The following is a 17,466-nucleotide window of genomic DNA, read 5'->3' as shown; positions in this document are numbered from 1 at the left end:
CTACCAGATAGGCTTTTGTTTCGCCCCTACTATCCATGACTCAGGTCCCAGGAATGGTATGGATTTCCCCCAAGTCATGCATTACTAGGTTTTCCTTAACTATGACGCGCGTTAGGGATTATTTATATTGCCTCTTGCACAAGTGCGAACTAGGGTGCACACCACAATTGGATACCTAGCCTCCATAGTTAGAGGTTTTAAATTTTGTTGCCCCCTAGTGAGGTCTTATTTTTGCCTCTTTCTCTAGCTTGTGTATTTTTATGGATCATTATTGAGAATACTTTCTTTACATTCATATCTTCGCGTATACATCATGAATTTACTTTTTCTTCTCTCGCACGCATCAATCTACTAAATGTCCTATGGATAATACTTTTTAAGGTACATTCTGTTCCATGGATGATCAAGTTTTCGCCCAACATTCTTTCCATCCTTGTCCATTAGCTCGTATGCTTTAGTCCCTACAATTCTCTTGATTATATATCAATCCCATTTCTTCTCCAGTTTTCCATCTCCTCCTTTTTGATAAGATGGCATCTCTCTTAATACCAACTCCACTGGTTGAAATTCCCTTAGTTTGACACGCTTGTTGTACTACCTCGCCAGTCTCTTATGATAGTTTTCCATGTGCTGTAAGGCAATCTCTCTGTTTTCCTCCAAGTCATCTAATTTTTCCAGTATCAAGTTGGTATTCAGATTCCTCTTCGAAGTCTCCTTATTTGTTGTTGGTATGATGACTTCAGTTGGTAATACAACTTCCACCCCATATGTTAAACGGAATGGTGACATTCCTGTTGCTTCTCTTCGTGTTGTTTGATATGCCCCTAAGACATTGTGGATATGTTCGCACCATCCTTTATTATGCCCTTCTAACTTGTTCTTCAATGTATTCACAAGTGTCTTGTTAGTTGCCCCTGCTTTATTATTACCATGTGGGAATAATGGAGTTGATTTTCCAATCTGGATCTTGAAGGCATTTAATAGAATTTCTATGTTTTCACCCTCGAATTGTTTTCCGTTGTCTGACACCAATTGTACAGGGATTCCAAATCTGCAGATGATATTCTCAAATATGAAGGTGAAGATGTCCTTATGCGTATGTGCTGGACTGCTTTCGTCTCTGACCATTTTGTGAAATAATCTGTTGCAACAATCAAATATCTTCTTTGGCCTGACACTGGTATGAATGGTTCCACGATGTCTAAGCCCCATCTTGCAAATGGCCAAACACTGGTTGATGAACTTAAGTCCGCTCCCGGTGCATGTATTTTGTTCCCATGTCTTTGACATTCTTCACATCGCCTAGATACTTCTTTCGCATCCTTATGCATGTAAGGCCAATAATATCCTTGCATCCTTGTTTTGTATGCCAATGACTTTCCACCGCTATGGTTTCCTGCATCTCCATAGTGTATTTCCTTTAGGATTTCCATTCCTTATTTTCGTGTGAAGCATCTGAGAGAGGGTTCAAGGAATGATCTTCAATAAAGTACTCCATCTCTTAATTCGTAGTTTGTTGCACGACTTTTTAACATGTGTGCTTCCAATCGGTTCCTTGGTGTATCTCCCTTCTCCAAGTATCAATGAAGTTGTGATCTCCAATCCTCTTCATCAACATTATTATCTCCTTCTTCGCCTTCTATCATCATTACGGCTGCCTCCTCTTCCTTTTTGATTGACGGGAAACAGAGTGTCGTGATATTTAAATGTCGAGCAGTGGGATCCTTTAGCATTGACGTGAGGAATTCCAGAGCGTCTGCAAATCTATTGTCTTTCCTGGAAATGTGTCTCCATTCAATATTCTTTATTTTTGCTGATAGCTCTTCTGGGAGTAGCTTGTACTTCTGTAATGATGGTTTATTCACACTATATATCCCTAATATATGTCGGATCACCAACTGTGAGTCACTAGTTATTCTAACGTTATCTAGATCCATTTCAAATACCAATCGCAACACATGTATTACTCCTTCATACTCTGTTTTATTATTGGTGGATGCAAATTCCAGTCTGAATGAATATTCCATTCTTGCTCCGAGTGGCGAAATAATCACTATCCCTATACCATTTCCGTCTCCATTTACAGATCCGTCAAAGAGTATCTCCCATCTTTTGGAATTTCGCTCTCTTAATATATTTTGAGGATTTCCCTGGTGTTCGTCTACTTCCATCATCTCATCTTCTTCCAAGGGGAACTCTGCTAAAAAATCCGCAATGATTTGTGATTTCGGAGAGGATAATATTTTATACTTGATTTGAAAGTTCCCCACTTGCGCATTCCACCTTTCTATTCTCCCAGATCTTTTCGAGTTCTTCTTAAAGATTCAATTGGTACTTCGGTAAGAACTCTGATCTTATGTGCCTGAAAATATGTGCGAAGCTTTTGAGATGCGTACACCAGTGCGAGGATTAGCTTTTCAATCTTCACATAATTTTTCTCTACTGCATTGTAGGTTTTGCTAATGTAATAAATTGGTTTTTCGACTCCTCCATCTAAGAGAAGTAGTACGACACTCAATGCATGCGGTGTTGAAGCCAAGTATAATAATTCCTCTCTATGATTCAATTTTATGCTTTGAAGCGCTTTTTCACTTTCAGCTGTCCATTCGAATTTGGCTCCTTTCTTTATAATGTTGAAAAAATTCTTGCATTTTTCTGATGAGCGCGAGAAAAATCGTCCCAATGAAGCTAACAATCCATTCAACTTCTGCACATCCTTAAATGTTGCTGGTGTTGGTATGTCACGAATTGCTTTCACCTTCTCTGGGTCCACCTGTATTCCTTCTTTTGATACAATATATCCTAAGAATATTCCCGATGCCACTCCAAAAATACATTTCGCTGGATTGATCTTCATTTTGTATTGTCGCAGTTGCTCGAATATTTCTTCTAGATGATCAACATGATCTTCAGCCTTCTTGCTCTTCACTAGCATGTCATCCACGTACACTTCTAAGGTTTTGTGAATCCACTTCTCGAATATCTTTTTCACCATCCTATGATATGTAGCACCTGCATTTTTTAAACCAAAGGGAATTCTGGTGTAACAGTATAATCCTCTTGGTGCGAAAAAAGCTGTGTGTTCCTGGTCTTCTTCTGACAATGGGATTTGATTGTAGCCTTTAAATTCGTCCATTAGTGATAATCTGTCATTTCCTGATGCAGCTTCGACTAGCTGTGGTATATCTGGTAGTGGAAAGTTGTCTTTTGGATATTCTTTGTTCAAATCGCTGAAATCGATGCAGATTCTTATCCCATTGTTCTTTTTTGGCACCACCACCATGTTCGCTATCCACTCTGGATATATTATGCTGGTCGGATTATTCCTGCTTCTAGCATCTTCTGCAACTCAGCTTCTATTTGCGGGTGGTATATGGTTGATATTTTCCTTATTCTCTGATTGAATGGTCGTGCATCCTCCCTGAGATCTAACCTGTGACATGCAACATCAGGATCAATACCTGGCATTTCGACCATGTCTCATGCTAAGACATCGTTATATTTTTTCAGAAGTTTAATTTTTTTTTCTTCCTCTTCTGCCCCCATACCAGTTCTTATCCTTATCAACTTGCGCTCCTCTTATGTACCTATGTTGACCTCTTTAGTCGGCTCAGCTGCAATAAAGGTTGCCTTTGGTTCACCTAGCGGGGATGTCTCTTTGATCTCTTTCGCTGGTGCTCCTTCTTCGTCTATTTCGCTTGGTATTCCTCGGCATTCTTTCGCTCGCACCATGTATACCCTGAGCTCTTCTTCTTTCTTTAGATGATTCGCCTTTCTCCATCTATCTTTTCGCTTTTTTGCTCTTCCCTCATAGTTCTTGACATCTAACTGGTTACAGGATTTCGCTTTCTCTGTGTCACCTGCAATTTCTCCTATTCCGCTCGGCATCGGAAAACGTATGCATTGATGTAAGGTTGATTCCACGCCTTTTAAACCATGCATCCACGGTCTTCCCAAGACCATGTTGTATGGTGATTCCACATCCCCTACACACAATATGGCATGCACTTCTATATCTCCTAGTGGAATATTTATAGTTACCTCCCCTTTTGACTTTGTTGTTGCTTTGTTGAAGCCGTGGATGTTGTACGCAGATGGCCTTAAGTATGCATCGTCATATCCCATGTTCTTGAACATTTTATAAAACAAGATGTCGGCTGAACTCCCGGTATCTATCAAAGTTCCTTCGATCGCCCATTCCTCTGAAGCTTTCGCATCTTTACCCTTCTCCATCTTTCGCGCGGGTATAGTTACTACCAATGGATATGTTCGTCCACAACATCCTTGTGGTATATCGTCCGCTTCGAACATGATCTTCTGTTTTTTCCTTTCGTGCAAGGGAGACATCTTCTCGACATTCGAGATCTTCCTTCCTTCGTAATCACGCTTGTGGATCTGCCCTGTAAGTTCTGTATGAAAATCTGTGACATCCACACCTAATTTTATTGTCATACTACATTGTATATGCCCACTTTCTTTCATCGCTCCGATGGTGTTTATCACTTTCGTAGATTTACTGGTTTCCTGTTGCATACACATAGTTGTGTGCTTTGTTTTTCGCATCAACTCTTCCCCTTTTGTCTAAAGACGGTCTTGATTAGATTGCTCCTGAAACATGATTAGTTTTTCCAAATATTTATTAAGGAAATATTTTTTTAGATCTGTCAAGTTTGTGCCTGGATAGAAAACTTATAATCCTTATGATTATTCCAAAGGTTCGAAATCAGCAAGTGCTCAAGAACAAACTTATGAACTTATTTGTTTTGTAAATCAAAACTAAGCGAAAATAATCAAAAATCTTTCATAAAAACAAGAATATAAGAAATCTTCGAGAAATCAAATCAAAACTTTTACAAACAGGTGGAATCTCTTCCCCGAGCTGTATTCTAGCGCCAAAATGTAGTAGTGAAAAATCTCACTACTACACCCCTTAGATAATATATATAACAAACTAGGAAATCATCATGAAGAATACATATAAGAATTTTATTATGTTTAGAAATCAATACAAGAAAGAAGAAGATAAAACCCTAACTTGGGGAGTAAATAACTTCTCTCTCCTATAGTTCTACCTCAACTCTCCAAAAGAAATCTCCCTCAACACAAGGGTGGTTGGTCTTATATATATGCGTTTTACACAGTGGAGGACATCTAATAAAGCCCCTATTTTCGGATCTGACGTACGATGTTTTCGCACCCATGTACTGGATCTTCTCGCACATGCTCTTGAACTTCGCACTGCCTTCACACTTTATTCGTGAGTTCATGACATCATCAGCTTCGTCATCCGGGATATAATACATGCGAGTACGTTCACCCCCTTATAATAGTACCACTTCGCATAATTCTTATGGGTGCGATATTTAACCCCTACATACGTGCTTACCATTAAGGCATGAATATTGAATTTCCCCATTTTTCAAACATTGCAGTATTGTGGAGCCGGGCACAAGGAAATAAAAAATCAAAAAGGAAGATATAAATTCCAAAGAAAATCAATTATCAGCCAGCAAAAAACTTATTTATCTTTTATTTTTTTCATATTTTATTTTTGAAATCGACAAGCAAGTCGAAAAGTTAACGGGATGTTTTAATACATCTTCAAATTTTACATTTCGCCTGAATTAAGTTGAAAACCAGAAACTAGTTTGACGATACAATTTGAGAGTGATATTTATTCTCATAGAAGACAATAATTATACAAAGTAAACTTCTGTGATTTGTTTCTGGCTTCTTATATCGATATCCAAACAGATTAAGAATCCCTTTTTTACTCTGCAATTGGTTCATGTTTCTGCTTCTGAGCAAAAGCTATAAGAATAGTTAGGTCAAGTTTGTTTGACTAAAGTCTTATTGGCATACACTTTTCTATCACGTGTGTACCTATACAGTTTCTATATATACCTTGTAATAACTTTTGTCTATTCATGGCATTAAGATTCTACTCAATACAATATTTTTTCCTTTATCAGAGATTTCACATGGTATCGTTCGTTTTCGATCAGTGACGCAGCCAGACATTTTTTCAAATGGGGCGAATTCATATAATAAACTTCTGTGCATTATAGCGCGTAAGCGGTCGTAGGCCGCTCGAATTTTTTTTGACAAATTAATTTAGTTTTTAGTTTTTATTACTAAGTGAAAATGAAATCACAAAATATTTTAATTACATTAAACATAGAAATTTAGACGAATTTTTATTTCTAAGTCACACATTTGATATATTTTTATTAATTTGATATGAGTTTTATAGTATTGATTCCATTAAAAATGAAAACGAAAATTCTATTAAGCATATTTTCCCTCGGCAAGATTCGTAAATTACAAAAATGAAGTGGGGCTGGGGACCCATTTGTCCCCATTTCCCTCCGTCCCTGGTTTCGATCCAAATCCATCAAAATTTCTCAATCTTGATCTGTTTTTTCTTCACAAATTTCCTAATATTCATCAGATCTGTGACATCTTTTCAATAATTTTTTGATCAATATTTTTTTTCAATACCCTAATTTTGTTTTTCCTGTTCGTCAATCTTGATCTCCGTTCTTGGTCAATCTTGATACAATTTTTGTTTCTTCTACATTTTATGATTAGAAAAACACGAGAACAACCAATTCAACCTCAAAATATGTCTACTTCCGCTGATGATTATATTACTTTCACTCTACCTTTTACAAATATCACTAATTTTGTTTCACTCAAATTAGATTACACGAATTTTTTGCTTTTGAAAGATCAGTTTGATTCAATCTTGATATCGACTGATTTATATGGATATGTCGATAGAGAAGTGCAAGAATGACCAACTCAAATTCAATCTGATGGTGTTATGTTAAGGAATCAGTTACATAACTTAAAGCGAGAAAATATGTCAATTACGGTTTATCTTCATTCAATTAAATCAATAGCTGATTCTCTTGTTGCTATAGCTAGGAGAGATAGTAAGTGAATATGATCCTATGATAATTATATTGAATGAGTTAGGGAGAGATTATGACAATTTTGTCATTTCTGCATGTAATAGAGACATTCCATTTACCTTTGCTGAAATTAAGGCTAGGCTGCTCAATCATGAAAAATGGCTTAAGAAATAATTATGGGTTCATGGCTCGTAAATGATGCATTGGGTTGACTAAGTAAGAAAAAAGAAAAATACAGCGTAAATCATGAGTTTCAGTCTCCTTCTTCATTTTCTTAATCATTCTTTTATTAACATGAACAACTCAAAGATTACAAGGGAGATCAGCCAAGGCCAAACCAGATTAGGGAAAAAAAAAACCCCAAAGCTATACTACTTTCTTTGATATACAAAAGTTATACAGTTTTTATTTAATGTAATACATAAAATCCATTCAAATGGCTTAAGTAGTTATATGATCCTTATCAAACAAAACACACATAATGACAGAACACCGAGTGATCACTGACTTGAAAACGTAGATAACACACACAACCACTAGCCAGTGACACACACATATACAGTTTCTATCATTCATTCAGAGTCGCATAGGTGCTTGTTCATGTCTTCGATGACCTGATTGCAGAAAGGTAGATAAGCAAAGGGAGCTGGAGAATCTTGGTTAATTTTCTCATACTCAATCGTCCATGTAACAACGCATCCATTTCCAGTAGGCTTTGGATTGGTTCGATTATCAAATCAAACTTCTTGTAATCCTTCATCAAGTCTCCTTCAAATATACGGTGATGTAACGTTCTTGTTTCATCATTATGTGTTGTTTCCTCTACTGTATGAAACGGTTTACCCTCTGCGTGTATGAGACAGACATTTTAATACGAAGTCGCTAAGTATAAGCCAAATCTAATTAAGCACCTAATATTATTAAGGAGAACATGAAGTGCATATAAAAGTAAAATGATAAATTGCACTAGTGGGTCTATTCATACCATGAATGAAGTTCCATTCCTTGATACAGCCGGAACTCTTTGCATCTCCATTAATAACTTTGATGCTATCGTAATGATGAGGAACTGCCTTTTGTACATCTTCTACGTGCTTTATAATCTGATAATATTTATCAGCATCGCAATTGACCTCCAATCCAATTACAAGCTTCCCAACTAGACCCGAAATACCATGATGAGCCATTGACGGTTGATGGTTAATGCTGCCTTTTTGTTTGTACAGAACTATATATGGAACTATGGAAGGATACAACAGGTGATAATGAAAATCAGTGCTAGTTGAACAGGTTTATATAGGGAAAGAAATTCAAAGAATTTCAAATGCACGCAGCGCATGGTTATTATGCGCTGTATAGGGGCCTACAACAGTGCTGAAACGTGATTAGTCTGTCTAACAGGAACGGAGCTGTTAAGGGTCCAGTGGGACAGTAGTCCACACTGGATGTTGTGATTTTAACTCTATAGGATTGGTAATTAGATAATTCTGCTACACAGAGGAACTAATTTATGGGGGAATGACGGAAAATAGGTTAAATAATGTGATTTCGTATTCTTCTCTTAATTGCCGGTAGTTTTTCTCCGTAAAGAAAGAAGAAGATTAACTGGGTAATTTATAATTGATGAAGCTCCAATGTATTCACCGGCAAATTCAAGCATCAAATAGGCAGCTATGCTAATATGAAAACAATAACATAATTCAAAAACAAAACAGAAAAAGGCAAATCATTTGATAGCATGTTTATTATACTATCTGGTCATGGAATTTCTGCAAATTCACGTATTTAGTGTTTTATACGCAAAACATGTTAGAATTTAACAAGTATTTCAACGTTTTCACAATCCAAGATATAGTTAAAGGTGGAAAAAAACGATTTAGATCATACTGTTAGAATATAAATTTGTCCCCTAACCAAAATTTCTAGCCCCGTCCCTGCTGTCTATAAGAGGCACATTACATGAGGAGAAAGTGGTTCCATTGTACTTGATATAAAAATGAATAAAGTGGTTCAACTGCATCTTAAATGGGAGCATATCTGTTCTAGTGAATGTTATAAACGCGATCCAACAAATGCTGAAATTGGACTGAACATTTTTGGGGCGACAAGTTGTGTTTAACAAAAGCAGATCATGAACCTGGTGCCAATTATTGATTGCAATAAAAAAGTAGCCAACAGTAGGCAGGGCCGGCCCCATAAGGTAACGGGGGAAAGGCCCAGTTTAGGGCAGCAAAGCCCAAGGGGTATTTTTAGAAATGAAAGAAACTTAGGGACTAACTGATGAACTACAAAAGTATTTGGGGGCAGGAGCTTATTTGATACTAATGTTTGGGACTCATATCAATGATTCATCTTTAAACTTGTTAAATATTTTTTAGTTTTTGGCATACATTTTTTTCTTTTTGCTTTTCTCTTTTGGAGCCTAAAATTAAAGAAGAAAAGTGTTCTAAATAGCTATTTAAATTTTTTGTATTGTCTTAAATCATTGATGATCAAAAAATGTAACTTAATAACTCCTCTTCATTTTGCTCTTTTTCTAATTCTAATACACATTTAAATAGAGAATAATAAGGGTTATATTTTGGTCCGAAGATGTTGGTTATTTTTGATCGATCTATTTTACCATAATTAATTCAGAATTTTTTTTTTATTAATTCCAAAATTCAGAAATCTTTTTACGATATATTGGCGCTGTTTTTAGTTATTTTTGGTGTTTTTATGAAAATGTTAAGTGATAAACCTTTGAAAGATTGGGATTTAGGGTTCTAAAATAAAGAATGATGATCTTTTATTATCAGAGTTGTGTAAAAAAATGTTTTGGAGGGGCATCAAAAAAAAATTCTGCTTTAAGGAAAAAATTTCTCAGAAATGGCCCTGCAGTAGGACATGACCATACTGCAAGTCTTAATTATCATAAGACCATACATTAAAGACTAGGAGGACCATGCATGTTTAAGGTCGGCACCGACAGTATGTTCAGAGAACAGCCTTGGAAAAACGTTTTCCATGATTGTAGTTCGCGTTTGAATTTCCATGCCACTCAAGGGGAGATCGACGCTCAGGCCAGCAGATGTTTTAATTTTTGGGTGGGCTAACGGAAAACATGCATGTGTGGATCTTACTAGGGTTTTTCCGTTAGTAGGAATCGGACATGGTGCGTTTATAGTTGGGCAAGCGGTGTTGAGGGCTGCCTCAGGTAAGATAGCGAAACATGAGAAAGCGTGTCTTGATAAGGGGCATGCATTTATTCCTTTTTCTTTTGATACTTTTGGTTTTTTAGTTCCAGAGGCGGTTGGACTCCTCAAAAGAGTCCAGAAAGTCATGCACAATAATGTCATGACTCCTGGTTTGAGGGAGTTTGTTTTCCATACGTTAAAATTTGCAATTCAAAAAAAACTTGCGGCGCAGCTTGTTGCGTGTTTGCCTAGTTCGTCGATGTAATGATATTGAAAAAAATAATTGTTATCTTATAGGTTAAAAGGAGAAATCAAAAAAATAAATAATAATAAAATAAAATAAAAAATAAATCCACAAACAATAATGCTATACCTTCAAAAGTCTATACCTTTAAACTCAATTTATGATATTGGTCGATTGACACAGCGTGAAGGTGTAACGGAAGTCATAGATTATATTTTATTTTAACACATGCAAGTATAAACAGTCACTATAATCTATATAAATCTATGACTTTCGTTTCTCGGAGAACATCTCCAACGGTGGATCAACTTTAGATTTGGTTGCCAAGTGGGTAAACTCTAATTTTGAAAAGATATATGCGTAAGCTCTAATTTGAAGACATGTTACAGTATTAGCATATATGGTAGAATTGTTCGTTTTGACCCATTTGGCAAATTCATGAGCCAAAAAATTATAGTTACGTGGTTGAAAAGTAAACAGACAAGCTACAAGACTAGAAGAGAACGACTGAATTTTCTTAAAGATAGCATCCGTTTTAGAGTTTCCATCAAACATGCCAGCAGAAAATTGATTGATCAAACTCTGAGAATCACTCTCAATAATGAGGTGGGTAAGCTTTTGCTCCACAAATTTTTTCAAGGACGCCCAAATAGCTCTGGCTTCAGCTTCTTCAGCAGACTCTACTTCAAAGACAATAGAAGCACAAAAGGAGGTTGTGTTGGAGAAGTCCCTCATCAAAAATCCTGCACCATTTTTCCCAGAAAATTCATCATAAGCTCCATCAGTATTGTATTTTATCCAACCAGTCGGTGGGGGCATCCATTTGCCACAAACACCAATAGAGACCATAGGGGAAGCAATGTGACTAAGTTTTCTAGTTAATAACATGGCTCTAGCTCTCATAAGAACAACAATATAGTTTTCTTTGATGTTTTGAAAAACCAGGTTATTTTTGCTTTGCCAAAGGTACCCGAGAATAGCAACAAAAAAGCATTGATCTCCATCATGGAGCTTAGAAATAGGATCCACTAACCAGAAAGGCATCCAATCAATAAAAGATTTATTGTTAAAGATCTGAGTATTAACACCAACGGAGGAGAGGAACCAAACACAACTAGCAAAGGGACATAGGACCAAAGCATGCATAATCGATTCATGAGGGTTAGTACATGTAGCACAATCAACAGAATTCATAGACATTCTAGTATGTAACACAGTTCTAACAGGTAAAGCATTTCTGGTAGCTTTCTAGGAAAAATTTTGAATTTTGTAAGGCATATTAATTTTTCAAATGCGTTTCCAAAGAGTACTACATGGGGAAGGCCTGAGACCACGACGTCCCAAGTAAGAAGATTTAGAAGTAAATCTACGATTCTTTGAAAGATCCCAAGCCCTCCTGTCAGGAGTGAAAATCTGGCTTAAGGGAATGGTGACAATCTTCTCAACATAAGCATCATCAACGTGGGTGTTTAGCCTATTTATATCCCAAGATCTAGTAATAGGATTGATAAAGTAAGAAACTTTAATAGTTGGATCAGGAGGCACCAGAGGGTTAGGAACAGCAGAACCCAGTGAAGGAATCATTTTATCACAACAAGGGTCAATAAATTGACCATCTCCAACAATCTAGGTGATAAAGGGTTTAATGAGTTCCTTTATAGCATGAAGGCGTTTCCAGGTCCAAGAACAGTTAGCAGGACACTTAGCATTTAAGAAACCTGTTCTGGGAAAATATCTAGCTTTAAAGGTAATGGATAACAGGCAATCAGGGTTCTCAATAATCCTCCAAGCATTTATAGCTAACATAGCAAGATTAATGAGTTCAGATTTCCTGAAACCAAGACCTCCTTCAGGCTTAGGAGAACAAAGAATATCCCAACCCAAAAGATGAAGTTTTCTATCTTTTGGGTCAAGGGTTTTCCCCCACCAAAATTTACATGAATGGGAATCCATTTTTCTACAAAGGCGTATGGGTATGAGAAAGGAACCCATTTGATTCAGGGGTATAGCCTGGCCAATGTGTTTAACCAAAGTGGTTCTAGCAGATTGGGAAAGAAGCTTATGGAGCCAAATGAAAATTCTAGCATCAACTGCTTGGAGAATACCCATATGGGTTCGGATTTTAGAGGCCTTAAAGGCAGTAGGAGTTCCAAATATTTTTCTCCTAAATCCCTGTTACTAATGTCAAGGATACTAGAAAGCTGTTGTTTTAGTTGTTTGATGTGGTTTTTATGTTGTTGTAAAAGTGGTAGAAAAGTTGTCGTTCACTCAGACTTGTGAAGATTCGATTTTAGATTCAAACTCAATAGAAAACTCAAGAAGTTGTTATCAAGATTATAAAAAGCACTGAGACTCAGGATTCAACCATTAACCAATTAAGCGATTTAATCTAATCAATATTCATGCAATTCTGTACGCTTAAGTGATTCTAATTTATTGCCTCTTGTAGATTTTTGAAGTAACAATTGTAAACACCAAGCATGAAACATCAAAAGTCTTAAACTAAGCATGTTCCATCAAAACGAATCACAATCATTCAATAAAAATCAATTTTCCAATACTAGTTCTATGCAAATAATCATAAAAGAAATTGCAAAAATTAATTAAAATAGAAATATACCACTTTTCATGGAACAATGGCTTCCTCCGTCGCCTCAGCTAAGGGGTTTAGCTCCTCATGGTAGAAACACGCTCAAAAGAATTTTGCATTGCTCAAAAAGGTGTTTTTATTGAATAAATATGAGAAAAATAATAAAAGCATCTCAACTACAACGTTTATAGTTGTTGCAGATTGAGTGTTACAGAGATATTAAGACTGCTGGATTACGACTGTATTTTTTTGCTGTTGATATGCGACAGTTCTATGCGACTGACTTTGACAGGCCTTTGTTCTTCGTCTTCTCCTTCAGCAACAGCAGAACCCAGTTTCCTGCAACTTCGATTTCTCGGTTTTGTGGTGTTCTAAACTTCCCCTAAAGTCCCGATACCTTTTCTGGAACTCTCCTCAATTATTTATACACCACAAATGAGAAAATAACTCGATTAAATCCCTTTTCCTTCCCCTCAAGTCTCGGCCTTTTTTATTTCCTTGTTGGCGCGTCTCTTAGTTGTTTTTTTTTCTTTACGCGGCTTCAGAATTTCCAAAACTCTCCCTGACTCGATAGATATGACTCCAGCAAAATATCTTCTCCTATTCCCCACGTAGTTTCCATATTTGAATATCCAGGGAACCCGTAAACCTACCAACTTCCTGTTTTATCGAGTCCTCATTATCCAGCCCAAATAAGTCGAATTAAAACACCATACTAGGCCTGTTTAGTCAATTAAAGTCCATCTGTACTAGATCCGGTGATTGAATCTCATTCAGTCACGTCCAATTTCGAATCCAGACTCTGCTAGTCGCATGAAAACATTTTCCCGCCAATTTCTTTATTTTGAAACGTAGAATATGATTGCCCCTTATCCTGCTGATGGGTGCGAATAGCAAGTGGCCACCCCTTAGTAATTTAGGTGCCCCTTATCCAAACTGAGAGTCTGAATAGTAATTTTCTCCCACGGGCGCAAACACCACTTTTCGAGGCAATTTCGCCGCAAAAGCTTATTTCTCCAAAAACACCTACAAAGACACAAAAAGCCATAATAAATACAAAATCGAGCACTAACAATATATACAATTGAGATTATATCAGACATAAAAATGTGTCTATCAAATACCCCCAAACTTATTATTTGCTAGTCCTCGAGCAAAAATAAAATAACATAAAATCCTAACTCACTGACGCAGGCATCGTCGATTGCATTTAGCGTATGCTATAAGCCTTTAAACCCCTAGGTGTCCCTAGTGGCCGAGTTATAGTCTCGGGAGGGCTTACCAGAGATATACCCACAAAACCTTTACACCAGACCCTAACTATCTATGCAGAACCTTGGAAGGCACTAAAGAATCTCCTTGGTTGGCATACTTATTGACTACAAGAGGAAGTACCCTGATGCGAAATTCCAATTGCTGTACACGAGTTTGCACTCAAGCATACTAAAATTCATATATAAGTGATAAAGCTCTACTCAGATAGTCGCATTATGGACATCAACATCCGGAGTCAAAACTAATCACATGGATAGATCAAGAAGATGGATATAGAAAAACATAGATGGTTTTGATGTTTACTAAGTGAACGGCGTTTCCCATATCTGTCTGAAGGCCTCCGCCAAAATGAACCTATCCTAATGGATAGAGATACTGGTCTGACTAATATCAACACAACTGGCATATACAAGGGAACCAGTGGTCGACTTTATTCACTGAATATTTTTTTTTTCCAGCTTTTTCGTTTCATTCATTTTTTTTGATCCGTTTGTCTAATTGGTCTGGTCTTTTTTTTCTTTTTCTTTGTAACTCAATCACTCTAATTCACCCTAGCATTGGTAACAACTTGAATCGTGGGACCCACCTATCACTTAGAGAAACATGGTTTAAAAAAAAAATAGAAGTGAAAAGGACTCAACGAGATATGGTGAAACTATCATGTTATTTCTAACACCTGAGCTCTGTGCTTTTATGAATAGACTCTTCTAGATGTTTCCATCTAATCAGATTGGTTCCTCAACTCCTACGATCGAAATGCTTCCATCCACTTAGATTGGTTAGTGCCATCCTTAATAGGCATAAATTTCTAGGCTCTGGAGTTTATTTATTGCAACTAAAAAGTTTCTCCCATACCCCCAAACTTAAATCTAACATTGTCCTCAATGTTCTAAAGATAAAATTAAAAGCATGAAAAGGGAGAAATTGTTACCATTTGAAGCAAAAGAGATAAGGAAAGATATTACCGTGTTGCATGAGATTGGATTACCTCCCAAGAAATGCTAAGTTTAACGTCTTCAGCCAGACATAAGAAAGGATTAATCACCTCGTATCATAAAGTAATAGCCGAAATATCCGTGGGTCATCAAAACCAAATAGAGCTATCACAAGTAAAAGGAATCTGCAACATGCCAAGAAAATTAACAAATAAAGCGCACCCTTGTCTAGTTTCCTGTTTAAGACAACTACATCTAGCTGTGGTTCAGGTTCAGGCTCTATGAAAGGGTCTAAATAAAATATTTTCATGCGCTGGAATTCCTCAAAGCTAAGGTCCGGTTCAGGTATTAGAGTCTGGAAAAACTCAAGTAAAAACTTAGAAGCACGTAATAATAACCTGAATAATTGTGGATCCTTAAAGTCAATCAGTTTTGACTCACACAGCTGACCACAATGTGAGTGGTGGTCTTTCTTAAACAAATGTGTCGACCCTAATCTCCTAAAGTAATTAGGTTTAGTCTCAAAACTTAATAATTGACACATATGAAACTTATACGTTCCCACAATTGGTCGAAAAATATTTGGTGGGAAAACAAATTCAATCTGGATATCATAGCCTGGGTAAACCACATCAACCAGAGGATGGGTTTCTAACAACTGAACTTTCTTATGGACATCACTAAGTTCAGGAAAAAAGGTATGCAAATAATCTTGTAAAATGGTTGAGGCACATATGTCAAGTCCCAAGTGAGGTAACTTTCTAATAGTTAAAGCACATGGAGAATGATAATCACCCCCAAACTTAGAGTTTTCAGTGTCTCTAGAAAAACTAGTCACAACTTCCCTAATTTCAAGGTCATTAGATTCCTGAAAATGGTCAATTGATTCTTCTAAGTATGTTTCATCCTCACTCATCTCTACGAGTTCACTTTCTTTATCTAAGACTAATGTTTCTAAATCGCTAGACTCTAAAACAATATTCTCAGAAAAACCTCGTTCCTCTAAACCATTGTTAGCTTCGTAATCAATAGGAAATACTACATCGTCTAAAACAGGGGTATCTCTAGTCAAATCCTCGTCCTTTTGAATAGGTGAATAATTATTAAAATTATTTGGATTTGAACTAGAAACATTATCATTATTAAGCTCAATTGGAGTAACAAATTCCTGATCATTATGCCTACTTATTTCAAATTCTTCATCAACACTATCCTCATCATAATCATCATTATAATAACATGGAAATGGTTGAACCTCATCTAAACAAGTAGTGTTACCAATTTTATACTCGTCATCTTGATTATGTGATTAACTATCTTCATTTTCAAAGGTACTATTGGAAACACTATATTGGAAATTAGAAGCAGTTATGTTCTGGGCCTCCAACAAAATATTTTGAGTCGACTCACATGACTTCCTGATTGAATCTAGGAAAGAAAGTTCACTCGTTGCATTGCTTTCGTCCATAACTAAGTTATTCATTTCTGCTAACTTACGTGTCGACTCAGCTAACTTACGTGTTCACTCTAGTATAGAGGAATTCTGATCGTATGACCGGTTGGCGTGTGGATAGTAATTGGGCTCACCATGGTATGTACCATAACCTTCAAAAGGCTGATGTTCCCAACCATTATTCACACTATGGTCAAAGTAGTAACGTCCATTTTGAAACTCAGTCTGATATTCGTTATATTAGCTATTGTAATACCAGTTCGACATTCTATTGCAGGAGTGTGAGTTGTCACAAAAAATAAAACCCACTGACAGGGGATTCATGGGTGGATAGAGTCTTACCTCCCGTACCAGATGGGCGATGAACCGTTGAAGTCGACTCAGGCCACCGACTTCGATGTCAGTGTACGAACCCGAGGGGCCGAGATAGTATCGTAATTGTCGTCCTTCCCTGCAAACAGTTGATATTTAATTTTGACCCTTCCTTAGGGTTTAAAAATAATGTCCAAGAATGTCCAAAATAAAAATGTCCAAAAAGGAAAATAAAAATTACAAAAATAACACCCTATTTACAGTTTCTAAAAATAAAACAAAATAACTATATACAAAATCTTCTTCTTCACTCCTTTCACATTCCTCTTTTCTTTCCTTCTTTGGCGATGCTTTCCTTTTATAACACTTTTTCTTCCCTTGTAGCTTCGCTCCAAATCTGAAAAGAATCGAAAAATACCAATACGCGTAAAAAAGAACAAAAAATAATAAAAATAAAAAGAAACCTAAAACAAATCTAAATAAAACTCCGCGTCGGCGGCGCCAAAAATTGATGTGGTTTTTATGTTGTTGTAAAAGTGATAGTAAAGTTGTCGTTCACTCATA

The 17,466-nt window shown here is 36.6% G+C and overlaps 2 protein-coding genes and 1 pseudogene across 2 annotated transcripts; all 3 read right to left on the bottom strand.

Annotated features, from left to right (window-relative positions):
• Positions 1-1,580: 1,580 nt before the first annotated feature.
• On the bottom strand, positions 1,581-2,171 carry LOC113342539. Its single transcript, XM_026587051.1, has one exon. The coding sequence runs from the start codon at positions 2,169-2,171 to the stop codon at positions 1,581-1,583; it is 591 nt and encodes a 196-aa protein (XP_026442836.1).
• Positions 2,172-7,488: 5,317 nt separating this feature from the next.
• Positions 7,489-8,104, bottom strand: LOC113342532 (annotated as a pseudogene).
• A 3,859-nt stretch (positions 8,105-11,963) lies between these two features.
• LOC113342538 (uncharacterized mitochondrial protein AtMg00310-like) lies at positions 11,964-12,290 on the bottom strand. Its single transcript, XM_026587050.1, has one exon. The coding sequence runs from the start codon at positions 12,288-12,290 to the stop codon at positions 11,964-11,966; it is 327 nt and encodes a 108-aa protein (XP_026442835.1).
• Positions 12,291-17,466: the final 5,176 nt, after the last annotated feature.

The sequence above is a fragment of the Papaver somniferum genome, unplaced genomic scaffold (assembly GCF_003573695.1).
Source record: "Papaver somniferum cultivar HN1 unplaced genomic scaffold, ASM357369v1 unplaced-scaffold_43, whole genome shotgun sequence".
Lineage (NCBI taxonomy): Eukaryota > Viridiplantae > Streptophyta > Magnoliopsida > Ranunculales > Papaveraceae > Papaver > Papaver somniferum.
The sequence above is the reverse complement of the archived record's forward strand: the minus strand, read 5'-3'. Positions and strand labels throughout refer to the sequence as shown.